Source organism: Bos javanicus, chromosome 29 (assembly GCF_032452875.1).
Source record: "Bos javanicus breed banteng chromosome 29, ARS-OSU_banteng_1.0, whole genome shotgun sequence".
Taxonomy (NCBI): Eukaryota; Metazoa; Chordata; class Mammalia; order Artiodactyla; family Bovidae; genus Bos; species Bos javanicus.
In genome coordinates, this window is record NC_083896.1 from 43399692 (window position 1) to 43425652 (window position 25961).

The 25961-nt window shown below is 47.8% G+C and overlaps 2 protein-coding genes across 12 annotated transcripts in view; both read right to left on the bottom strand.

Annotated features, from left to right (window-relative positions):
• Positions 1–13591, bottom strand: SF1 (splicing factor 1). 9 transcript variants are annotated; one of them, XM_061406873.1, is made up of 14 exons: positions 13507–13591; positions 11682–11810; positions 8940–9015; positions 5765–5917; positions 5480–5569; positions 4752–4935; positions 4549–4664; positions 4340–4447; positions 3472–3652; positions 2939–3212; positions 2557–2616; positions 2258–2437; positions 1343–1547; positions 1–910 (listed from the first exon to the last, which is right to left on the bottom strand). In XM_061406873.1, the coding sequence occupies exons 1-14, from the start codon at positions 13535–13537 to the stop codon at positions 781–783; spliced, it is 1917 nt and encodes a 638-aa protein (XP_061262857.1). In that variant the 5' UTR covers positions 13538–13591; the 3' UTR covers positions 1–780. The 9 variants fall into 9 exon arrangements, with proteins under 9 accessions (XP_061262857.1, XP_061262854.1, XP_061262860.1 ...); XM_061406870.1 differs by having other exon boundaries at positions 13132–13537; XM_061406876.1 differs by lacking the exon at positions 1343–1547 and having other exon boundaries at positions 2557–2611.
• MAP4K2 (mitogen-activated protein kinase kinase kinase kinase 2) overlaps positions 11763–25961 on the bottom strand; it is a 26391-nt gene continuing 12192 nt past the window's right edge. Inside the window, exons 31-34 of one of the 3 annotated variants that reach the window (XR_009734588.1) lie at positions 25859–25914; positions 13507–19786; positions 13132–13192; positions 11763–11810 (exon numbers count right to left, since the gene is read on the bottom strand). Coding sequence is in view for 2 of the 3 variants with exons in the window: in XM_061406867.1 (XP_061262851.1) it covers positions 25680–25767; positions 25859–25914 (144 nt within the window). In the remaining variant the exon portion in view is untranslated. Of the gene's footprint in view, positions 11811–13131; positions 13193–13506; positions 19787–20077; positions 20299–20866; positions 25768–25858; positions 25915–25961 lie in introns of those variants that run through there. The other 2 variants (XM_061406868.1, XM_061406867.1) reach the window with 2 other exon arrangements.

The window sequence follows — 25961 nt, forward strand, 5'->3', positions numbered from 1 at the left end:
GAAAACCACACTGCTCTTTTATTCAATGGAACACCCCCCTTTAACGCAGTGTTGAATCATACACCAAAAAGCCCAGAGAAACGTCTGCTGATAAACCAGTGAAGAGAACGCGCATCATACATTATTGTCAACATAATCACTCCATGAAGAGGGGAGGAGGAAAGGAAGCAGAACGAAGAAAACAAGGGGCTCAAACCCCTCAACACTGCAGAACATTCAGACGTTTGGGATTAAAATAAATTGTAAAAGCTAGCCTTTCCAGGAAGGAGAGGAACAAACGGAATCTGAGGCAGCTCAGGGAGCGCTGAAAGGGCTCTGAAGGTTGCAGACAAGCCCCAGGCAGCTTACATGGCTCCACCTACCACGGGCAGGGGTGCCAGTTTGGTTATGGACCCTCAACCTGGGGACTAACCCACTACCCCACGAGAGTGGCAGAGACAAAACCCTACACTTAAAATTAAGGGGAAAAAGTATCTCAGCTTGAAAAAAAATATGGCAGTTTGAAAATCTTGGAACCAAAGAAAACACCCACCCCACCCCGCCCCGCCATACTGATGGCCCAAATTGTTTGCCTAAAAACCACTTGTTCCTCTCTCCTTAAAGAACCAGGAATGAGAAAAGGGAAAGGAATCTAATTGCAGCAGAAGACCGGGGAGAGCATCTCCTTGGACGGAGTCTGAAGAAAGGAAGAGATAAGGAAGTAACAAAGAAAAAAGAAAAAATTAATAAAAATTTCACAATATGGAGCCAGCGTGTTCCGATTCCGTCCATAAAAATAACTCAGGCTGCTTTGCCGAACCATCCTGTCCACCAGGGGCGCTGCTGAGGCTGTCTGCCTGGAAGGGTCACCAATGGGCGCGGAAAGTCCTCACTCTCATGGCTCGGGCCATCGCCGCCGCGGGGAGGGATCCTGGCGGCCCAGTTTGGGGAGAGGCAAAGGGATTTGGGTGAGGAGAGAAAGAAGACAAAGAAGACACTCGATGCTACGGGGCGCCAGGAGAGCCCAAGCTGGCGCCCCATTACCACCTGCCCATTCCCAAGCGAGTCCTCAGTCGCTTGGCCCAGCCCGGTGCGTGCACACACACACATGCGTGCACACAATCACATGCGTGCGTCCCAATGTCTGGCTCCATATGGTGAGGTTCGGCGTGTGTTTAAACGAGACCAATTCTCTCTATATATAATATATATTTTCTTAAAAAACCAAGTCTAGTTCTGTGGTGGAGGCGGTGGGGGAGCTGGAGGCATCCCAAAGGGTGGCATGCCCGCCACCCCCATGCCCATCATGGTGACAAAGTTAGAAGGGTCCATGGGAGGCGGAGGAGGAGGGGGCGGGGCATACATCATGCCGGCGGAACCAGGCGGCGGAGGCGGCGGAGGGGGAGGGGCCCCGGGCGGCAGAGGCGGCTGGACCCCTGGGGGCAGGGGCACCATAGTGGGGTTGCCTTGCATCTGAGGGGCTCCTGGAGAAGCTGCGGCAGCCGCCTGCTGCTGTTGCCATGGCGGGATGGACCCTGTGCCAGCGCTCGTGGTGGTAGTCGTCGTATCTGGGGTGGTAAAGAAGCCCAAGGTCACACGCGCGGGGGCACACCGCGGCTCTCTGCGGCTGCTGCCTTGGGATGGGGAGGCAAGGGATGCCTGCTCCTTGCTTGGCATGCGGTACGGTGGTGGGGGGCGGGCGGGCGGGGTGGTCCTGGCAATGGGGGTGGAGGGGCGGGCAGGACTACCCTGGGGTCAGCCTCAAGGTCTCTAGGCTTAGCGGAGTAAGCCCTTTTGTCACCAGTGCCCCTGGAAGGGCCGAGGGGAAGGTACCAGACACATGAACCGGCTCTGACATCCCTCCGCCCATCCGCCGCCACCACCGAACGGCACATTCAACCTCAAGGCCACAGCTACTCCCCGGTCCCATCCCTGCAGTCTCTCAGGCCCCAGTCACATCCCTCTCCAGAGCATGCATGCACCCCCCCAACCCCGGGCCTAAGACGCAGGCGTGGGCCAGCCAGCGGCTCCCAGCCTACGATGGTGGGCTCCCCTCCAGCCCCCACAAACCTCTCTCCAGACACAGCCTCGCCAGACATCAGCTCTCCTCCCCCAGACCCCCAGGGGCCACAAGGCCCTTTCTTTTTACCCCACAGCAGAGACCAGAGTCTCATCCCAAGGTGTCTGCCTGCCTGTCTGAGCTGTGAGGGTCTCTCATTCCTCTCAGCCCCAACCCCCAATCCCACCCACCCCCACCAGCCCAAAATATTCCACTCACTTTGCTGCCATGGCAAGGGGGTACTGGAAGCCATACTGCTGCTGGGCGGAGGGGGTGGCGGAGGCTGCTGCTGCTGCTGTTGCCATGGGGGAAGAGGACCAGAGGGAGGGGGCGGAGGCTGCCCACTGGGAGGCGGTGGCGGCGGTGGCATCATGCCCATAGGTGGCGGCGGCATCATACCTGCAGAAAGGCGGAGAGAATGAAGCCTCAGGAGAGGAGGCGGGTTCGCCACAGGGCTCCCACTGCCTCCCCAGCCTAGGCAGGCAGCACCCCTCAGGAAGCACCAACCAGGCTGTTACCTTTTCCTTGATGCAGGCGATAGACCCCAGAGCCCACAGGCGTACTTCCCAGGTACTGATCTTGATGGAAGGAAAGAGCAGGGACTTAGCAGGACATTGGAACTGACCAGGGAAGATACACCCCCACAATAGCTCAGTCAAGTGGCAGTGATGGCCACTTACAAGAGCTGTTCTGAATGCCGTCTCTACGAGGCAGGCCCCACGTGTATACCCCACGTAGAAATCCCTTCCTGAACCATAAGGGAGACTTCCTCCTGACCTGGAGACCAAGCCTCAGCAAGAGACTCAGCACCGACACTCAACCCCTCTGAGACCTGCTCCCAGCCATGTAAAGCCCTGCTTACCCCAAAGCCCCAAGGTTTCTGGTCTGACACTTACTTACCCATTGGAGGAGGGCCGTGGTGCCCAGGTGGGTGGGGGCCCTGGTTCATCGGTGGTGGTGGCGGCTGCATCCAGGGGGGTGGAGGTCCATTAGGGTTGTGCTGCATGGGATGTCCACCATGTCCACCTGTGAGGCTGGGCAGCGGGTGTGGGAAGCTGTGGGGGCCACCTCCGGGCCCACCGGGGCCACCTCCATGCATGCCATGGTAGGGCCGACTCTCTGACGGGCCGGAGTTCATCCAGGGTGGGCGGCTCTGGGTAGTGGACATGAGAGACTACGTGAGAGCATTCCCGTCAGTGTCCCTGCCTGCTCCCTCTGGCGGCAACACTGTTCTTTCGGCTGTGCCACAGGACCAGGACACAAAAGGCCAAGACCTTCCCAAACTGAGAGGTCCCCAAACATTCCTGATGGCCCGAAAGAACAATGTTGCCGGCCATGTCCACCTGTCCTACCCCAAGCACCTGGCCACGTACTCCCATCTCTTGGGAAGAGAAGAGGGGGCCAGGTTGTGAAAACCCCCTCCCGAAACTCACCGGCGGAGGTGGGTTGTTGGCAGGAGCAGCAGGCCGAGGTGCACTGGCCAGTGGTGTGGTGGCAGGCCCAGAGGTGGAGCCCACAGATGCGGGCACAGGTGCCTCCCCCAGTTCAGCCATAAGGGACAAGTATTCTTTATCCATCCGTGCTTTATCCTGAGCTGACTGGGGGTCACCAGGCCTAAAGGTGGGGTAGAGACACAAAGAGAAAAGGGGTGGGGAAGACTCGTTAAGATGGAAACCTTTACTTTGAAGAATTTACACAAAGGAAGTTTAGAGGAATTCAGTCACCCTTTCTAACCCCTTCCTTGAAACAGTCCCATCAGCTCGTCAGCTCTGTGCCCAGCTCTCCATCTGGGAAAAGCACATGGACCTCTGCCACAGCAGAGACCCCTGGGCAAGAACAGAGGTGAAAGGAAGCCAGGAGAAGTTCAGGTTTTCCCAAAACAGTAAGTTTCATCAATTTCCACATTGCAGGTATGAGGGAAGGAAAATCTATGCAAGACCAGAGGAGCTGCCAAAACTTCCTTAACAAGGCTTTTTATATTCATCACTTGAAGTAGAAGAACATTGCTATCAAATGCTGGATTGCAACTGGTCAAAACTACAAGCTGTCTTGCAACACCAACCATAAGCAACAAACAGCAGTTAGCAATGAGCCACATGAAAATACCTATACCCAGAAGGGAAGTTTTCAGGTTCCCTGGGCTCAAGATAATAAAGTAGGGATGTTCACCATCGACTGTTTCTAATCGTTCTGGGCTTTGCATCACACTGTTAATAGACCAAACTCACTGAAAGGAAGCTCTTGGTTCTGCAGATTAACACGAGCTGTCCTATACACCAGAAGCTACCAGGAGGCCCTCACCTTTGGAACTTGCAATCGGAAGCAATGTGGCCAGCCCCGCCACACTTGGTACAGACTGTGGTATTGGTAATGCTGCGGGTCTCAGAGCTCTGCCAGGGTCTTAAGATCCTGTTGAAAGAAAAAGGTCACCTCAATGGCTGTGGCCCATCACCCTTCTTCCGTAGGTTCTGGTTTTTGTGCCTGTCCCTCTAAACCAATCACATACGTACCTGTTATCATCTTCCCGAAGGGTCCCATTCAAGCGAGCCAACTCTCGAAGTTGCATCTTCCGTAGGTCATTCTGGTCCTCAGGGGTCTCAATACCCTGCTTCAGAATGTTTCTTATCTGGTGGAGACGCAACGGGCACAGTTATGTAAGTCTTGGGACTGCCACCTAGATTTCTGGTTGGAGGATTCCTTCCTGACTCCTCACCTGTTCTACTGCTTTCTTCACATTCTCCATGGTATTGGCAGTGACCAGGGCGTGAAGCGGCTCATCTTCTCCTGGCAGCATCTGGCCATCTTTGCGCCCAACTTTCCCTTCTTTCACAGAACCTTTCCCCCGGATCATGATCTTGGCATTACACTCCTTCTCTATGTTCTTCAAGGTGTTCCCTCTATCAGAGGCAGAAAAGATGGCTTTAATACCCAACATGGAAATTCAGAGTGGCTCACTGGGCAGTGATAGGAAACCGTGAGTGTATAGAATGAGATTTTCCCACCAACAGCTCCACGATCTTTAAGTTAAGATCACAGCAATCCTCAAGATTTGACTTCTCTGCGGTGAAACGGAAAATTTTCTCACCAAACGGCACTCACTCAGCCAAAGTGAACATCCTACCAAAAGCAGGAAGATGGTACCCAGAAAGGCACAAGACAGACTCATCTCCCAGGTCTTTGCATGAGTGCTCAGTTACTAAGTTGCGTCTGACTCTTTTGTGACCCCCATGGACTGTAGCCCACCAGGCTCCTCTATCCATGGGATTTTCCAAGCAAGAACACTGGAGTGCATTGCTGTTTCCTCCTTCAGGGGATCTTCCCAACCCGGGGATTGAACCATGTTTGTTACATCAGCAGGCAGATTCTTTAACACCAAGCCACCCAGGGAGCTCCTCCCAGATCCTTGGGAATTCTGTATTCCACAGAACAGCAGGTACTCACCTTGGCCCAATCAGCAGCCCCACAAAATTGATTTCCGGATACTCATCTTGTGGGATCATTACTTTATCGCTCACACGTGTTGCTGGAGGTCTAAGAAAGAAAAGACTCATAGACTCTGCACACTTCTGAGGTGACCTCAACAGCTCTTCTAGAACTAACCTTCTATACCACGTTTTGTTATAGATGACAGGGTAAGGAGTGAGAGGTTAGTATCTACAATGCTCTAGCAGACCACACCTAATCCGCTGGGGTCTTTATCCCGGACCACCCAGTCCCTTGGCTTACTTGTAATCTGCAGGAGGCTTGAAATCAGGGTTGAGGGCAACCATTTCCGTGATGAGATTATGCCGTTCCTCCTCCAGTTTCTTGCGGGTGCGGAACTCGCGAGTGTTAAGCCTCTTCCCCTCACTATTGTAGATGGGCTCAGGGGAAGGGGACCTGTGGGAAACAGACCACCGTCACCCCTCTGCCTTCACTTTACTCTCATTCCCACACGGGCTAAAATAAGTCTTCCCCAGCCCCTCTGCCTCTCAAGACCCTAACACAACACTCTTCGGAGGAACCGACCATAACGTGTGCTATTCAAAATCGTGTGGAATAGGGAGGTAGAAACTGGCTTAGCATCAGGGGGACTGGGGTGTGTGTGAGAAAGGAAAAAAGTGGTTTTGTTCTAAAAGTGATGAGAGGAAAAAAAGTCTGTTCTTCTAAGGGAAAATCTCTAGACTGTAAATGGCAAGGACTGTATCATCCTCTGGAGTCTTCTTGCCAAATATGAATTTTCTTTTGTTGGAAAAAAAAAAACCATATTACAACTTTATGAACCACGGAAACCCCAAGTTTAGGTAAAATGTTAAATGACTCTTGCAGAGCTCATGCCCTAACTGGAAGAGAGGCTGTACCCCTACCACGTAGTAAGTATGAGCTCTTTAACCCAATACAACTGGGACTCAAGGCTACTGCAGCTACTTGGCCCCCACAATGGAGAGAGATGGTTCAAGGCTTCGTCTCTGCTTTTCCTTCAATGGCCTGGCTGGCAGTGTCCAAGGCCCAGGAGTCAACCTGTTTTCTGGCTGTTCGAGGTTAGGGAGTCTGGGTAGAGAAAACCGTTAAATTGCTAAAGCAGCTTCTCTGAGAGGCTGCAAATGCAGATTTGGTCATGTATTTGTCTAGGGTCTGAACCTGCAAACAGCAAGGGGAAAACCTATGATTCTCCACCAGAGTTTACAAGTCCAGAAAGCAGATTTTCTCTCTCTTTTTTTTTAAAGGAGTAAAATGCTGTTGCTACAAGTAAAAAATAGCAATGATAAAATGATCAGTTTACCACAGCTGGATTTTGCGGTAATAAAAAAAAGAGAAGTTACACTCCTAGAATTCTGAGTTAAGATTACAAAAAGGACCATAGCTTGATATTCTGAATGAAAATTTAGTAGCAGCTGCAAGAAGGGAAGAGACCATGTGGATCAGGTTATTTTAAAAACATCCTGAAAGTAGTCAAGATTCCTATACCCTTTGTTTAGTTGAGAGAACCTTGCCTAGTTGGAGAGCAAGGACTGAACTCGGCTGCTCCCACTGTCTTCAGCCTAAAGGGAACCATGTCATACCACGTTACACACACGATGGAATAAAAGGTCAGGTTTGTTCATGACTAATGACGGCTAAATGACACCTCCGTTTCTAGCATCTGTATAAACTGTTAGCACAATCCAGTAATAGTGAACAAAGACAAACATACCCCAGCTCATTAGACTACCATCTTATACATTTAAATCTACACAAGATTTTAAAACATTTTTAACTGTGCAACTTAAGCAACATCAAAATGGCATAAAGTGGCTTCATACTGAGAATACACCTTCTTAAGAAATAACCTTAAGTGAGAAACTCATGCATTTCCCTCCAACCTGGGCTCTTTCAAAGCAAAACCATCAGGCATTAATTAGGGCCTCTTTCAAACTGAATTCAAGGGAGGAAAAAAAAACTCTCCTCTGATTTTATTTCTAACATGCTTGACATTTCTAATTCCCACCTCATTCATAGCTGTCTAGAATTAAGCACTTCTGGCTAATCACCAAAAGAAGCTTTACCAGTACCAAATTGGTCATTTAAAGGCCCCACAACAGCGTAACCTCTTTCCAAATTGTGGAAGTGAAAGGCAAAAACCAATATTCTAGAGGTCAGACTGGCCCAACTTCTTCACTTTGAGTAAGAATAGTATTAGAGATCATCTAATTTCTAATCCAAATTCTCCAGGAAACGAAGGTTTGTTAAAAATTCAACTTTTTAAGGAACTGCCTGGTAACCTGTGGACATGTTATTACAGGAAAAAAGGCCAAAAAGGCACTAAACAGTTGTGGTCTATAATCTATAAAGCAAATCTAAAAAAAAAAATCAAAATATAAAACTTAACAACCCTCCAACCAAAATTTACAGGTGAAAAAATAAAAATTTAATTAACTCAAATGAAAAGCATCAATATATGTTACTTTGCTTCTTAACACAGGACACCAGAAAGGTGCTTATTTAAATGAGTGGCTTCTAAAACCATTACATCATCTTCCTGATTTAACAAGTTATTAAAATGGGTAGCAAGCCAAAAACACTACTTTTTAAAGCAAAGTGTTTTCAACTATGCTGCATGCACTAAGAGACACTTCACGGAGGAGGCACATTGCCTTTCTATTAAATGGACCAGATTTTAGCTGTTCAAATATTGGCCTGCCAATAAAATTCCTGTTAAAAAAAAGTTCATTTCCCTCAAACTTTGTAGACTTTTTATTTTTTAGAGGTGAGAAATTACAAACTGAAATGACATGACCACAGCTGTTTGAGGACCACACTCCCTTTAAAAAAAAAAAAAAAGTAATTGGTTGGTTGCTTGCCTTCCCAAAACAGGTGAAAATATTCTGGCCCCTCCCAACACCCCAGGCAATGGCCAAGGCTGAAAATTAACTGGCAGTGATGAAGGAAGTTGGTTAGAATCTTGTCTATTTCAAAACCATGAGCAGGAGACTGCAGCATAAGCTGACCAGACAGAGTTTCTGGCCTGCTCAAATTCAGTGATGCTCAAAAATATTCTTATTCCCTACAATGTGTAGTACCTGTGAGGACACGCTACACCTGGGCTTTCAGCCAAAGGAGGTACTGAAATTGCTGGTTAATGGGCCACCTCACTGTCCCTACTAGTGGGTAAATCAGGTTAAAATCTACATACTTTTCAATTGAAAACCAGTTGTCCGTTTTCCTGTAACTTTTGATTCTGCTAGTAATTAAATTTCATTCCATTCTGCTAACTGATGACTGACCATTTAACTGCTAATTTACACTCTAGTTCCCAGAATGGTCACAGTACCAGTCTTCTTACTAGGATTTTATTGAACTGACACAACATGTTGCCACCAGTAAAACGTATTGAGAAAAAGGTAAAAGCGTTACTGTCAGCTGGTTAAAACTGTTTCCCAACCTGTCCTCAGGGTTAGGGGGGATGCCCAGGTCTCCTGTGCGCAGTTTACGAGTCAGGTCTTCTATCTGCAGTTGCACTGGAAGAAACCAGGTTAGGAAAGAAAAAAAAGGATGGAAAAAAGACAATGTTACCAAAAAACATCTCAAATCTCAACAACAAGCATGAAGAACTCGGAGACTTTGAAAGGGACGTGATCAGTGAACACATTGAGGCAAAAACCCCCAACCATCTACTGGCAGGAGTCCACTTACATCTCTAAGTATCTTTCACTTCAAAATGGTTATCACTTAAGGAAGCAAACAGTTTGTTGGAAGAGGGGTTAGCAGTATAGACTGTTCACTAAGGCTAACATCAAAACAATTATTAGGAGGCGTTTTACCTCTTCCTCTCCACCAAGGCTTGCTATACAATTGGCACCCAGAACTAAACCATGTATGTTATCACCAATACCCTGTTCCCACCAAATTACACTCTTGAGTGCTAGACTCTTAGATTTTATTTTTCCTTCATCAAAACTTAAACATAACCCAAAATGAGATTCAATTAACATGGGACAAGGAAAAACACCAGTTAAGCAAAGATCATTTTCATTGATACCAGGATTAAAATTCCTTAAACAAAACATTTAATAACCAATTCAACAGTCTCATATTTAAGTTTGTGCATATTCTTTCTGTAAAACCAGATCCGTACTAGTAAGGATCTCCCAATACCTGTTGTTTTCATTCAAATTTTATGACAATCAGTATACCTTAATACACCAGTAACAAGGCAAGAAGTTTAGACTCACTCCTTACATGGGGAATAAAAGTAGGGGTGCAGAGAATGAAAAGTGTGGGTCAAGGAGAGTTATGTGGGGCCCTCAGACCTTGACAAATGACCAAATGAGGCTGTATATGAAAAAGATGATGGTTTCACAAAAGTTTAGTGACTCCAGGGAAGTATTACCCAGTTGATTTTCTCAAGATAATGGGAAGTGTGAAGCCAGATCACTTTCTTCGCATGCTGAATGATCACCTGTTTCTTACCTTTGTAGCATCTAAGTGTCCTAAGCAGGTATCTCTAACAAGGGCAAGTCTTAATGGGTTGGGTTCAAGTTGAGGCAACTCCAAGAATTAACACATGTCTAACCCCAGACACCCTTCTAATTTTAAACACACCCCACAGGGCTATACCCCAACACCACATCCACTCCAACTCGGAAGAAATGAAAATCTACATTAATATCAAAAGAGGATATTGGGGACATCCTGTGTAAGAGAGATAAAAGAACACGAAGACACATGTGGGCCCCCAAGTTGTTTTATGCTACAAAAGTTCTGACTTGGCAGCCAAGCGTTAAGCTCAACTGCTCAAGGTGAAAGTCACCTTCGTGGAGGCAGGCAGTTCTTGTAACTGGACAGCAGGGATGTGGGCTGATTGAGACCACCGGCACCTAAATCTAAAGGTTGCCATCTTCCTTGGAGAAGAGACCTACACTAGCCCAGGCTTTGATTACACCTTTAAACGCGCTTAGGACCCAAGCAGTAACTTCCTCCAAAGGAAGAGAGTTGGAAATGTAAAGAATGAATCTGTTTTTCCCATTTTCTGCATCTGCTTGTGTTCTTGGGCTATCACTCCACTAGGGACATTTTCATAAGGTTATCAAGACCCAGACTAGTCAAATATAAGACATAAAAGGATGGGTGGGAGTAGACTCAACAGTAGGGAAAGAAGAATTATTAGTATTGTAAAAATGAGATAAGACAATTTCAACACCTCAAAATTCTCAGCAGTCTAGAAAAGAGATGAAGACCCTCAAGAACAATGGCCTAGAGGTTTTTTACTCGTGAAGGACACAACCTCATGGGTCTAGGAGGCTTCTGCCCTAATTTACTCCAATGTTTATTTGGTTAGTAGGAAATGTGTATCAAGTAAACTTTTTTGAGACAGCTGTACAGGTACATAAATAAATGTAAAACTTGCATTAAAAACCTTTTATTTTTTTTAAAAAAGGTAATTTTGAAGTTAGTTTCATTTCTACTGTGGACATTCGTAATTCTCAAAATTTCCCAACAGTTATGATCTTTTATCCTAACCACCTCATTATTCCAGATCCAAGCAGTACCCCTTTCCCTGCAGAGTTCCTTAGGAGTAAACACAAGAGCCCTCATTTTAAGACAGCTCTCCAAAGACCAAACCAGAAAAGATGCTGAAGCAAAGGTTAAATTCAACAAAATGGTAAAAGGGGGGTAAACACACTTTCAGAACCATTTTTTGATTAAACTGAGAGTTTTTTCCCCTTTCAGAAAGTACCTATAAAAAAATAAAAGACCACATTTTAGGGAAAGGAGGAATATGAAATTATGGTGAAAGGCCAGGCTGTGAAAAAGGTACTTGGTTTACAATACCTGCAGTGTTCTCCACTGGGGCCAAGTCCAGAGAGGCATGTAACACTCACCTCATCAACTGGTAATGAACAGCAGCTGAAAAGGGTGGGGTGGGGTGCTGGGCTGGGAACTATTCTCATTCCTAAGCGGGCCCCTCTACCCTTCTGGCACTCATGGAGAACACTGCTGTTACCAACAGACCAAAACAAGGAGCTACAAATGCAGGACTCACAGAGCAAAAACTGATGGATTATATCAAAGTCATCTGACCATAGCTCCTCTCAAAGAGAAAACTGTAAAGTCCCAAACTTTCAACAAATAAAATGTTCAGTAACAATCTGAAAATGCATTTGAGTGCAGAACGTGTATTTACCTATATAAGCTCTTTCTTGTTCCCGAGTAAGTCCAGGGGGGATGACTGTAGGCATTCCTGGAATCACCGTCTTCTGTTCCATTGTGTCTTGGTTCCAGCGGCTCCTCTTCCGCTTCTTACTGGGGAAGTCTAAAAGAGATAAGATTCATCAGATGCAAACATAAACCAGCAGAACTACCAACAGGCAGTTTTGGATACTTATGATACTACACACCACCTCAGTAGACTGTGAAACTGAGAACTTGACCTAAAAAGAAACAGCAAAGAATGGAAGACAAACCTCGGAAGTCAAAAAACATGGCCACTAGGAGGGGACCTGGGTCTGAAAAATTAACATTGCACATTTATAATTTTTGTCCACAGAAATGCTGTGAAATATGTAAACAAGAAATCTCAGTGCATAAAGTTTCAAGTAGTGAAATCAAAGTATTGAGATAATAATATACCTCATGGTTGTCCATAAACCTCTTAACAGCCCCAGGACGTAAGAGCAGACTGAATATTCAAGGCTATAAAGCAATATTGGTAACTTCTGGCTCCTCCCACCTCCCCAACAGTCACCTGAGACAAACCGCAACTAAACCTATGGTTATCAACTGAAAAACCCAGATTTTTCAGCAACATCACTTTTCTCCTCAGAGGTTTGGCTAAGGTCATCATTTTCCTGGCCAGTTGGACACTTAGGGTCTAAAAAATGTATCGTTAAGTTCAACAAAGAACAAGCTATACAACAGGAGCCAAATCTTTCTTCCCCAGTACACAAGCAGAAATTTCTGCCGTTTGATACAAAAAGGTGCCTTCTGAGGGGCCAGACCCAGAGGAAAAGCCTCAAGAGGAGGCGTGTCATACTTCTTAGGTAGATACAATGAAATGAGGAAACGAACAGAAACTCCTTCCCCCAAAAGGGCCACAAAAAATCGGACCCAAACACCCTCTGAAGACTTTCATCCATTTTGGTTGTTAAGTGAAAGCCTTGTCTTATTAAAGAAGTTTTAAGGAGCTTCTCTTGGTACTTTCTTCCTTTAGGACTCTACTACAACCAGGAAGAGGACGCTCCACGTCATCAGTTGACCCTTTCCCGCCCTCCAGACTTGCACATGAAGCATCCCAACCACCCACTCGATCCCCTCTCCACACTCCTCCTGAACACCAGGGGCGGAGAGCAACAAGGGGTCTCCCCAATGCCGGCTTTTAGGTTGGGCACAAAGCCCGGCCGCCAAACTGCGCCTGCGCGCAACAAACTTCCTCCCGCCGGGCCCCCACCCCTGAGGCGCGTGCGCACTCGAGGCCCGAGAACCAGGCCGCGCGCCCCGTGGCTTCGCCGCCCGGGCCTCCCCGTGCGCGCGCGCGCGCACCCGCCGCGTGCAGCCGCCGTCGCCGCCGCCGCGCGGCCCTCAGCCGGCCGGGCCCATCCGCGCAGCGCCTCGCGCGCTCTCTCGGCCCGACTCACCTCCTCCGCCGCCGGCCGGGCCCGGCTGCTGGTCCTGACGCGGCGGCTGGGGTGGCGGTGGCTGTGGTGGCGACACGCGCTGGTAGAGCGGCGGCGGAGGGGGCGGCTGTGGCGGCGAGTACGAGGAGCCCGAGGAGGGGGGCGGTGGCGGCGGCGGCGGCTGCTGGGGAGGCGGGGGGGGCGGCGGCGGCGGCGGCGGCGGTAGCGCCGCAAAGGGGAAGGCCGCGGTCAGGGCCCCCACCGAGCCCACGGGCGGGGGCGGCAGCGGCCCGGACACCAGCAGCCCCGCCCCAGGCCCGGGGGCAGTCGGTGGTCCCGGCTCGAAGCCCCCTTTGGGGCCAGGGAGGGGAGGGAGGCCTGGGGGGCCCAGCTTACCCAGCGGCGTAGCGTTCGCTCCGGTCGCCATGGCGCCCCCAGGGACCGGCACCGGCGGCTCCTTTTCGGCGGCGGCTTCTTCTTCGCGAATCTTCTGGGGGGAGGGGACCCGACTGCGCTGCCGCGGAGCGCGCGGAACCCGTCCTCTCACGCGGCGGGCGGCGGCGGCGCGAGACGCACAAAGAGGGAGGAGAGAGCGCGCCGCGGGGGCGGACCGGGGGCGACGGGGCCGGGGCCTGGATTGGGCCGAGCGGAGGCAAAGGGTCGGAATCGGCGGCCTCCGATTGGTGGAGCCTTAGCCTTTCTCGATGCGCGCTGGGATTGGCCGGACCGTTAGGCCTGGCGAGGAAATGGCGGCCGAGCCTGAAGAGCTGGGAGGTGTCGCAGCGCGCACTTCATTTGTTACTGCGCGAACGGAGCTCGGAGTCCAGAAAGGAGGGATAGGGTGGGGCAAACTCTGTGACGTATGGGGCCAAGAGCTCTCCCATTGGCTGAGCTGGTGGAGTCAATCAATCTCCGTTGCGTCGTAATGTCCTGGGATTGGCTGTCTCTGTTTCCCCCCCCCCCCCGCCCTTGCTCCCTTTCCCCGGGGAGTAATTTCGCTGGGTTTAAGCTAGAGGTCGCGGCGGAAAAGCATTGGCGGAACAAGAATTGGGGTCGGGGAGGAGCGGAACAGGAGCGCGCAGGCATAGATGGGGCAAAGCCATGTCTCTGTCCCTGGCTTCAGCGTCGACCCTCGGGTCCGACGCGGAAGCCCTTGGTGACGTCAATCCTCGAGTCCCATGGTAACCCGGAACCGAGGGGTGGGGGAGGGGCTGGCGCGGACCGGTAAACCGGATCCGTCGACAACACAGGTAAAAGGGGACTTCCTGTTTTTGAAAAAAACAAAAAGTGGGAGGAAGAAGATCTATAAAATAGTATTATTGAAGGATTAAAAACGGTGTCCGAGCCAGTGGAGGTACACATATCTTAGGTGGAAAGCAATATGAAGTTATCAAAAATTAGTTTGCATATACCGTGCGTTTTCATTAGAATCCCAGCGAAGTTGGGATTTATTATATCATTTTTTAAATCATAAAATAACTGAAAATAGTGGAGAAATTTGTAAACTAGGTTGAGGAGCTTGCCTTTCCAAATAATACAATACAAAAGACACACTAATGAAACAATATGGTATTGCTGTAGGAAAGACGGATTAGTACAAGATAGAGTCTAACCAAAAAAGTATTTCAATTCAGTAAGGAAAAGATTTAGCTAGTAAATGGTATATAGAGTCCTAAATTTAAACGATAAAACAGATACAATTTAGGAGATTGTCGGAGTCATCTAGGGGTAGAGACTTTATGAAGACAGGAAACAGTTAATTACCAAAGGAACCTATGATAAAAGTCAACAGACAATAATACATTAGGAAAGTATACTTGCCATACATATGATAAAGGGCTAATATCTGTAATATGCAAAGAAGTCTTAAAAAGTAATTTAAAAGAAAACAGAAAAGCAAAGACTGAATAGACAAGTCTGAGAAGAGCAAATCCAAATAGCCAAAAAAACATGAAAAGTACCAACCTCCTAAGCATGAATGCAAATTAAAGGTGATATGAGACATCTTCAACAATCAGGGGAAAAAAAAAAAAGCTAAGTTACTACTTTGAATTGTTTTTTGAAAAGCATTCTATTATCTATTAAAATTGTACCTCTCAAGACTTCTTTAGTGGTCCGGTGGGTAAGACTGCACTCCCAATGCATGGGGGCACTGGTTGGGGAACTAAAATCCTGCATGGTGTGGCTTAAAAAACTTTTTGTACCCCTTTCAGGGAAAAATAAAAAACATGTTCAATGTGGTAATCCCACTCCTGGGAATCTGCCCCTAAACAAGGCATGTGATTACATAATGCAATGTGTTCAAAGTCTTCTATTGCGTTTACTGCGGTCTTGTTTGTAACTGCAGAAACCTAGAAACAGAAAACTACCATCAATATGTGATTGGTTAAATGAAGTAGATTATCCATAACTTGGATTAGTAGGCAGCCTTGAAAAGGAGATAATCCATACCTACTGACCTGGAGGGACTTCTGTGCTATATTGTTGAATAAGAAAAGAAGCAGAGAAATAGCTATTACATGATCTTGTTTTTGTAAAACAAAGTCCATACGTGTGTATGCGTATGATTATATGAGTATGGAGAAAGCCACGGAGGATACACAAGTCATCAGTGAAGACGCTGAAGAGGGAAATAGGTACTTGGAAGTTATCCAATACATTTTAAGAACCCAGCATGTTTTTAAAATATTTTTCATATTTTAAAAAAATGTATGATGTGATCCCATTTCAGTTCAGTTCAGTCACTTAGTCGTGTCTGACTGTGACCCCAAGCAACACGCCAGTCTTGCCTGGCCATCCCCAACTCCCAGAGCTTGCTGAAGCTCATGTCCAAGCTGGTGATGCCATCCAACTATCTCATTCTCTTGTTGTCCCCTTCTCCTCCTGCCTTCAATCTTTCCCTGCATCAGGGTCTTTTACTCAGTTTTTCACATCAGGTGACCAAAGTATCGGAGCTTCAGCTTCAGCATCAGTCCTTCCAATGAATATTCAGGACTGATTTCCTTTAGGATTGACGAGTTTGATCTTGCAGTCCAAGGACATTTACATAACATTATACAACTGTATAAAGAAATGCATTGAGGAAGTTCCCTGTGGCCCAGTGGTTAGGACTTGCTGCTTTCACTGCCAGGGGCCCGAGTTTGATCACTGGTCAGAGAACTAAAATCTCATAAGCCATGCTGGGAGACAAAAAAAAATGCATTGACAGAACAATCACCAAATTTCCACTGTAGTGGGTAATTTTTGGAGAGGGCAATGGCACCTGACTCCAGTCCTCTCGCCTGGAAAAAATCCCATGGCTGGAGCAGTCCATGGGGTCGCTAAGAGTCAGACACGACTGAGCGACTTCACTTTGACTTTTCACTTTCATGCATTGGAGAAGGAAATGCAACCCACTCCAGTATTCTTGCCTGGAGAATCCCAGGAACGGGGGAGCCTGGTGGGCTGCCGTCTATGGGGTCGCAGAGAGTTGGACACGACTGAAGCAACTTGGCAGCAGCAGCAGGTAATTTTTACTTTTTCTCCTATTTCTATGTATTATCTTTAACTTTTTATACTAAGCAAGTGTAACTAATAAAAATGAAGTTAATATTGTGGACATAAAAGGAAAAATAAAAACATTTAAATCATCTGAAAAATAAGGAAACATTATCAGTAAGTACAACAGATTCTAGGGAGGAGGGGAGAAAAGAATCATTCGCTGTTTGAGCAACTACTAGATGTAAAACAGATTGACAGATATGACCCTGAATGAAATTCAGCCCCTGCTTCCAGAAAATCATGGTCTAGCAAAGGAGAGAGGCTAACGCACAAATAAAAATGTACTATTACTGTTAATGATGATATTACCGTACTAGTAATGGTAAAGGCTACAGCTGTGACTCTCATGGGGTAGTGACTGTCACTGCTTTCTAGTCATTTCCTTTAGGATTTTTGTGAGTGTTTTTTAAAAAAATTACCAAGTTAAAATATTTTGGTTGTCCTTTTACTAATTTATATTTATTTAGATTCTTCAGAATATGGTCTTAAAATCTCTAATCTTTAATTAAAAAATACAATTTCCTTTTGGTCAAGTGTATGATCAATTTTTTTAAGTGTTCTAAGGACAGATGAATAGTTAAAAGAGTTTGGACGTTGGCTACTCCCTGATCTGTTCTGACTTCTTTTAGCCCTTGCAGTAGCTAATTTCATCTTCACAACCACCTTCAGAGATGGGTATTATCTGTTACTTATAGATGAGAAATCCAGGCACAGTGAGGTTAAGTCACTACCCCAATGTCACACAACTTACCAGTGTAGTCTGTTGGTCCAAGACTCCTATTTGGCAGAACAGGATTAGAATGTTGGCCATGCTGCTTTCTGGCTGAGGACCATGGAACAGACTTCCCAGTTTTGAGGCAACTTGGAGTCCTACAGAGCCAGGCCAGCCACCCGCCAGCTGGCAACTAGGGAAGTCATTTAATGTCTATGCATCTCAGCTTCTTTGTCTGTAGCATATGGACATTAATGCTACTGTACAGGGCACTGCACTGATTGAATGAGATCAGGGGACGTGGTTGGTTTTAATGGACTATCTCCTGAGCTGTGGGGTCAAGGATTATACACAGATGCCTCCTGATTTTAAGCCAGGGTGAAGTATAATGAAAACAGCAACACATCTATCTGGTCTTTGTCCCCAGATTCTGGTAAAGAGCTTCAGAAACCCTTGGGATTTCCTGAGTGCTGGGAGTGTCTTTCATTATTCATAATGAGGCCCTTTGGACTGGTCACCGGATTTATGCTAACAGGGAGACTCACTGGCAGCTCTGAGGTCCCTGAGTGAGCTTTAGGATGGTGGCTGGTCACCAGAAAAACCAACCAAGTTTCAGCCTTACCCTCCACCTCTGGGTGGGGGAGAGAGGCTGGAGATTGCACTCAATCACATGACCAGTGTTCATTCAATCACACCTATGTAATAAAGCCTCAATAAAAACTAAACAACGAAGTTTGGAGAACTTCCAGGTTGGTGAACATACCAATGTAACAGGAGGGTGATGCACCGATTGCATGCACCAGGGTGAGGCTCCTGACCTCAGGACTCGTCCAGACCTTGCTGCCCAATGCATCTCGCTCTTCATTTAAATGTGGCCTTTAAAATAACGCAGCAGCCATATAGTGCACTTTCCGGAGTTCTTTATGTCATTCTAGCAACTTATTGAACCTGAAGTGGGCTGTGGGAACTACCAAATTTGTAGCAAAGCTGGTCAGAGGTGTGGGTAGCCTGGAGGCCCAGGTCTTGTAGTTGAACCCCTTAACCTGTGGGATCTTCACCAACTCAGGGTAGTTCATGTCTGAACTGAACTATGGAACATCGAGTTGTCAGAGAATTGGTGTCAGGACGTAAAGAATAAGTTTTAGGACTTCTCTGGGGGCCCAGTGGTTAAGGCTCTGCATTTCCACTGCAGGAGGCACGGGTTTGACTCCTAGTCAGGGGTCTAAGATCCTGCAAATGACGCAGTGTGGCCAAAAAGAAGTTTTGACACCCTATGAATCCCTGGCGTTTTCCATCGTTTCATTCTAATTTGATAGTTCAGAAACTCCAAGCCCCTGGCAAGGTTGAGAGGTAGTATCGTGGAGCTAGTTGAGCCTGGAGGGAGCAAATCCACGGATGTTTCTGACCCACCCTTCCCCACCATGTCCAGCCTTTGGAGAGCCTCACACGTGATTTCATTGCCCGGATTAGGACTGTCTACCAGTGAGTGAGCACATGTGATGCACCAAATACTTTTCATAATTTTTTCCTGGAAAACCATGTACATTTACACCTTCCTATTAAAGGTATTAATTTGAACAAGGGGTTGATAGGTATTGGAATTTGTGAGTTGGGTACAAATTAGAAATAATAGCAAGATAGCTATGTACATGGAGAAGGCAATGGCACCCCACTCCAGTACTCTTGCCTGGAAAATCCCATGGATGGAGGAGCCTAGTGGGCTGCAGTCCATGGGGTTGCTAAGAGTTGGACACGACTGAGCGACTTGACTTTGACTTTTCACTTCCATGCACTGGAGAAGGAAATGGCAACCCACTCCAGTATTCTTGCCTGGAGAATCCCAGGGACGGCGGAGCCTGGTGGGCTGCCGTCTCTGGGGTCACATAGAGTTGGACACGACTGAAGCAACTTAGCAGCAGCAGCAGCAGCTATGTACAAATCGCATATCTGGTAAAGGACTTTTTAATCCGTACTCTCAAAACTCAGCAATAAGAAAACAGACAACTCGTGTGGTGTTAACTAAACTTATTGTAATCATTTCACAATATATGTGTATCAAATCATCACACGGTACACTTTAACCTTTCAATATGTTTTATGTCATTTGTATCTCAAAGCTGGAATTTTAATTCTATTTAAAAAAATATTTGTGGCTATGCTGGGTCTTCGTTGCCGTGAGCCGGCTTTTGCTAGTTGCGGCCAGTGGGGACTACTCTTCGTTGCAGTGCTTGGACTTCTTATTGCAGTGGCTTCTCTTGTGGGCATGAGCTTGAGGGTCATGGCACACAGGCTCATTAGTTGTGGTATAAGGGCTTAGTTGCTCTGCACCATGTGGAATCTTCCTGGACCAGGGATGGAACCCACGTTCCCTTCATTGGCAGGTGGATTCTTGTCCACTGAGCCACCAGGGGAAGTCCGACAATCCTATTTTTAAAAGCAAAAGATTTCAATAGACACTTTACCAAAGAACATGTATACCAGCAGGCTTCCTAGGTGGCATGAGCAGTAAAGAATCCTGGCAATGTAGGAGACATAGGAGACGCGTGTTCCATCCCTGGGTCGGGACGATCCCCTGGAAGAGATAACAGCCTGCTCTAGGCTTCTTGCCTGGAGAACCCCATGGACAGAGGAGCCTGGCGGGCTACAGTCCAGGGAGCTGCAGAGTGGGACACCGCTGAGTGACTGAACACACACATGTATGCTGGCAGACCTCGCTTCATTGCATGTCATTTTATTGTACTTTGCAGACTGTGTTTACAAACAAGGTTTGTAGCAACCCTGTGTCAGGCAAGTCCGTCGGTGCCATTTTTCTAAAAGCGTTTGCCTCCTTTTTCTCTCTCTGTCACACGTTGAGGGCTTCTCTGGTGGCTCAGCTGGTAAAGAATCCGCCTGCCATGCGGGAGACCTGGATTCAAGCCCGGGGTGGGGAAGATCCCCTGAAGAAGGGAACATCACATGTTGGTAGTTCTCACGATATTTCAAACCTTCAGCCAGCAAAAAGATATCATTTGCGGAAGGTTCAGATGATGGTTAGCATTTTTAGCAATAAAATATTTTTAAATTAAGGTATGTACATTTATTAAAGACATAATGCTGTCACACACTTAATAGACTTGGTATAAATATAATTGTCATATGTTCTTTAAAACCAAAAAATTCACAGGACTCCCTTTATTGCAGTGACATGGACTAAACCCATACTATCTCTGAGGTGTGTCTGTATATGGTAAATAAACATAAGAAAAGATGCTCAACATCATTAGTCATGAGGGAAATACATGTTAAAACCACTATGAGATAGCACAGCTGGTTGGAATGCAGACGGTCCAACAACTTTGCAAAACAGCCTGGCATTTTCTTAAAAACTGAAGATTTTTTTTAAAAATCAGAATTGAACAAAAAAAATTTTTTTAAGTGAAACAATACATACATGACCCAGCCCTTCCACTCAAAAGCATTTACCCAAGAGGAATGGAAGTTTATATCCACACAAAGACATGTATGTGAATGTTCATAGCAACTTTATTTGCCATAAATAGTCCAAAGCTGGAAACAGCCCAAATGTGTATCAACAGGCAATTAGCTAAACTGTGAAACATCCATCCAATGGAATACTACTTGGCAATAAAAGGAATGACCATTAATATATGAAAGAACATGGATAAAGCTCAAAAGAATGATGCTTAGTCAAGTCAAATAAAAAGAGTACATACCGTATGTTTCTATTTACATAAATTCTGAACTATGCAAATTCATGCCTAGTGACAAAACAGTGGTTACTTGAGGCTGGGGAGGCAGGGAGGAACAGGAGGGCCTGATCACAAAGAGGAAGAATTTGGGGCAATGGAAACATTTATCTTTGATTGCAATAATGGCTTCACAGGTATATGTGTGTGAGTCATCAAACAGTACATTTTTAATATATGCAGTTCACTGCCAATTCTACCTCAATAAAGCTGTTTGAAGAGAAGCAACAGAAGGCAGCTAGAGAGAGAGGGACCCGCCCAGAGCTTGTCACAGAACATTGGTTTCATTATCTCCACTTGATTTCATTGTCTAGGAGAGGACTATCTTGGCTTTTTGGTTTTCTTTTCTAAGCCATTACTGAGTTTTTTGAGTGCTTGCCTTAAAATATTTAAACTCATGTTTTCTAACATGGTTTTTTTTTCTTCTGGATTTGACATGGCATGTGCTTGACTCTTTGCGACCCCACACACTGTAGCCCACCAGGCTCCTCTGTCCATGGGGATTTTCCAGGCAAGAATACTGGAGTGAGTTGTCATGCCCTCCTCCAGGAGATCTTCCCAATCCAGGGATTGATCCCAGGTCCCCTGCATCGCAGGCAGATTCTTTACCATCTGAGCCACCAGGGAAGCCAAGAATAGTGGAGTGGGTAGCCTATCCCTTCTCCAGGGGATCTTCCTGACCTAGGAATCGAACTGGAGTGTCCTGCATCGCAAGCGGATTCTTGACCAGCTGAGCTGCCAGGGAAGTCTGTGACATGACATGGGGGATCTTAATTCCCTGACCAGGGATGGAACTCATGCCCCCTGCAGTGGAAACATGGACCCACTGGACCACAGGGAAGTCCCTTACATAGTATTTGATACATACAAAAAGTTATGTGGACCCTCACGTGCATTAGGAACTGAGCTATAAATTGAACATCCATGAACCCCCTCAACTAGCCTGAGAACCAAGATATTACCTTCGCAAATTCCTGAGGTCCTTCCTTACCCCGGCCCCACTCCCCCAACAGGGACTGTCGTTTGCATTTTGTGCTTTTCTTCCCCTGATCTCCTAAGCGTTTGATCGTGAGTGTGTGTGCTCGGTTGCTCCAGTCGTGTCCAACTCTTCTGTGACCCTATGGACTGTAGCCCACCAGGATCCTCTGTCCATGGGGTTCTCCAGGAAATAATACTGGAGTGGGTTGCCATGCCCTCTTCCAGGGAATCTTCCCAACCAAGGGATCAAACTCACATCTGCATTTCAGGTGGATTCTTTAACAGATGGTTTAGTTTTGCTAATTTTTGCTATCATGCTGTGTGGCATTTAATGCAATTTGCTGTTTTCACTTGACATTACATATCTATGATTCATCTGTCTTGTTGGATTATGTGTATTACAATACTTTCAATTCTCCCTACACCCTGCAGGTTGATATAGGATATGGTCTACCTGGGGAAAATACAGCCCAGCAAGCTCACCCAGTCCAGGGACCCAACTCCAGGGCCTCCTTGTCAGAATATCACATTCATTCCTTCACTCAAAAAGCTTTCTGTGTACCAAGCAATGACCAGGCAATGGACATGCCACCATGAACACAGAGGATACCCCGCTGTCCTGAAGCACCCATCTGGTTGTTACCGCTCATCCTGACCCTCACTTGACTCGGGGTATGGGCCAGCTACCCAAACATGCTGGGGTGACTTGCCTCTTCCACTGACGCACAGGATGGCTTAGAGAGGCTGATCTGACCCATCCCAGAGGCTTCTGCCCAGGGAGGGCAATGTGACAGTAGCTGTCACAAGGACAAAGCCAGCTCTGACCCAGCAAGGCCACTTCCAGGAATTTATCCTCTGGGGCACTTGAGTATGTACAGAGTGGCACTGGCTTAGCAGTATTTCTTGCTGCGTCATTTGTAATACCACAGTAGTAGAAACAACTGAAATTTCCATCAATAGCATCTAAGGTTAATTCACAGCAGTTATGAGAAGCCCATACAGTGGAGCATCACTAGCTATGAAAGAGCAAAGGTGGAGGCACTGATCATGCAAAGTTCTCCAGGACGGAATTTTTTTTTTTTTTTGGTCATACTGCACAGTTTGTGGAATCTTAGTTCCCCAACCAGGGATCAAACCTGGGCCCTGAGCAGTGAAAGCACAGAGTTTTAACCACTGGACTGCCAGAGAATTCTCTCCAGCTCTCCAGGATAGATTTTAAAGGGCAAGATTAGGACACTGTGTGGAATATATCACCGTGTAAGAAAGGGGAAAGACGAATGCATGCTGAACTGCTTAAACATGCATGAGTACTTCCAGAGAGTTCATAAGTAACTGGGACCTGGATAGGAGACTTGTTATCTAGTTTGTATTTTTTTTTTTTTTTAAATTGTGGGACTTCCCTGGTGGTCTAGTGGTTAAGACTCAGCGGTCCCTGGTCTGGGGCGGGGGTGAGTTCCACAGGCCACGTGGTATGCTCCCCACCAAAAAAAAATCTATGTACCATGGCCAAGGATTATCTATTAAAAAACACACATAAAATAACAATTTTGGTCTTTCAGTGCGTATTCCCTGGCTTCTTGACCTTCCTTTGGCTGATAGCCAGCCTTTGCTGGCAGCAAATATTTAATCAAAGGTCCCTGCTTTTCCCCCGCCCTCTGCTTTTGCCACTTTAGTCTGACCACCCCCACTGCTGTAGTGTGCTGGGGGACTGGCCTGCCACAAGGTGGCACTGTCTGCTGCCTGCTGCTCTGTGGGCTGAAAGTCCCCCAGGGCACCTGGGCATCAAGGGTCGGGGTCTATGTCCACTGAGCAGAAGCTCACCTCCCAGCCCTGGCGCTCCTCAATCCTGCACCTCTGCCAAGAAATCTGGAAAAATGGAAGTTAGGAATCATATCCCTGTCACCCCCTCCACCTGGCCCATTAAATGCCCCCCAAGTGGGTGCAGACAAACTTCAGAACCTGGAAGGTGCCTCTTACCTTCCTTTGGATCTCAGGGAGAACACAGGAGCTGTGTCTCTGCTCCTGATCTGAGCCCCCGCTTCAGTTGAGAAACCCTCTCTTGTCCCTAAGAGAGCAGTCAAAGCTCTGCAGCAGGGTGGACAAGGGGACAGTGTGACAAACACGAGATGGCTCAGGGTCCCCTGCCAGGAGCACTAGGGACTGGGATGCCATCTACCCACCCACTCAGCATTTCATTCATTCATCAAATATTCGCCAATGGCCCACAGGTGCAGAGTTCTCATCCAGAACTTGAACATCAGAAGGGAGGGACCGGGCCAAACTGACCTTGGACCTTTGCTCAGGCTCCTCCCCCCAGCCCCAGGCCTTCCCGCCCACTGCAGCCTTGGTCCTGCCTCACCTACCCAAAGACTCTGCTCACGGGCAGCCTGGTCAATGCTTGGGACTACTTGGGGCTCCCTGGCCTGGGAGTGTGGCACTGTCTAAGAGGGACATGTGGAAGAATGACCATGGAAAGCCCAAAGCCAGCAACAGGTGAATGGATGTACCCTCGAGATGCAGGCTCCAGCAAGGAGGACAGCTGCCCTCACTGGGGGCTGGCCCACATGTGGGTAGGGAATCCCTCTGGGAGCCCAGGAACTCTTGTTAAATGGACACAGGCTAATCTTCCCAGAGTCTAGCTTGATGAGCACGCCCGTGTTTAGTAATCCCAGCCTGACAGAGCAGACAGCAGGTGGGAGGCAGCCCCAGGCCTGGGTGCGGGATGCAGGTCATGACAGGCTGTCTCCACAGGCTGCAGCCTCCCTGGGGCTGGGTAGAGCAGCCCTGGGCTGGCCTCTTCTGGCTCCTTCGACAGGCTACCTGGTGGGCTCCCACATGGGACAGGGGTCCTCTGGATGAATCCACTGTTCGGCGCCTCCCCCACCCCATCAGTATAACTCCTTGGCCACAAAGGAGACCTCACACTGCAAGGCAGGGGGCTCATCCTGAGCAGGGGAGCCCAGGACAACACAGCAACCCTGAGATCTCACAGGGGCCGAGGCCTCCCCTTTACCTCTGCCTGGCTCCCCGTGAGAGAGTCACCAGAACACTGGTGGCCCCCCTTCCATGTTTCATCCACAGCCCCTGGTGCCAAGAAAGATGCGCTGGAGGGAGATGTGGCGGGAGATGAGGCAGTGGGCTCAGCATCCCCTGACCCAGAGGGACCAGTGGAATAAAATCAAACCAGCTTTAATGCCAATATAGTCTCTCTTTTAAATACCATGTTCCCCAGGATGGAGCGCAGGGGCAGGCTCTTGGCAGGATGAGTGGAAAGGAAAAGTGGAACAAAATGGAATGGATAGTCCCGGGCTGCCCCTAAACTGCCCAGGGCCCTGCCATAGCGCTCCAGGGACCAGCTGCCTGCTTGGGAGGGGGATATGACAGCAGCTTCTTCTGGTCCAGTTAATTGTGGAGGTGTGGGCTACGGGCCCCTCCCTTCCCAGAGCCCCCAGACTCTTCTCAGGATTTCTGCCCTTTCAGACCAGCAGAACCAGGGCCTGAGCTCCTCTGATCTTGGAGGGGCCCCCTGCCTGAAACAACTGCCGCGTGGGGCAGGCAGGGGTGCCCCTGGCCAAGCCAGCTAGGTGACTTGCTCAGTAACTGCTCTGGTGGCCTGTGAGAATGTAGAGGTTGCTGTGAGCCCCGGGCTTGTCGGTGGGAATGCTCTCAAGGATGATGTCTCTGGAGAGGAGGGAGAATGGAAGTGAGCGAGGTGGGAAGGCGCATGGCACCGCCATCCGTGGGGCGGGGACTGATGGGCACCGTGTCCTACCTGTGGGCGCCGAGCACTCGGAAGATCCTCGTCTCATCTGTGATCTCCTGGGTCACCTGGGAAGAAAGGGGGCACTGAGGCCACCCCAGCACACCCTCTCCTA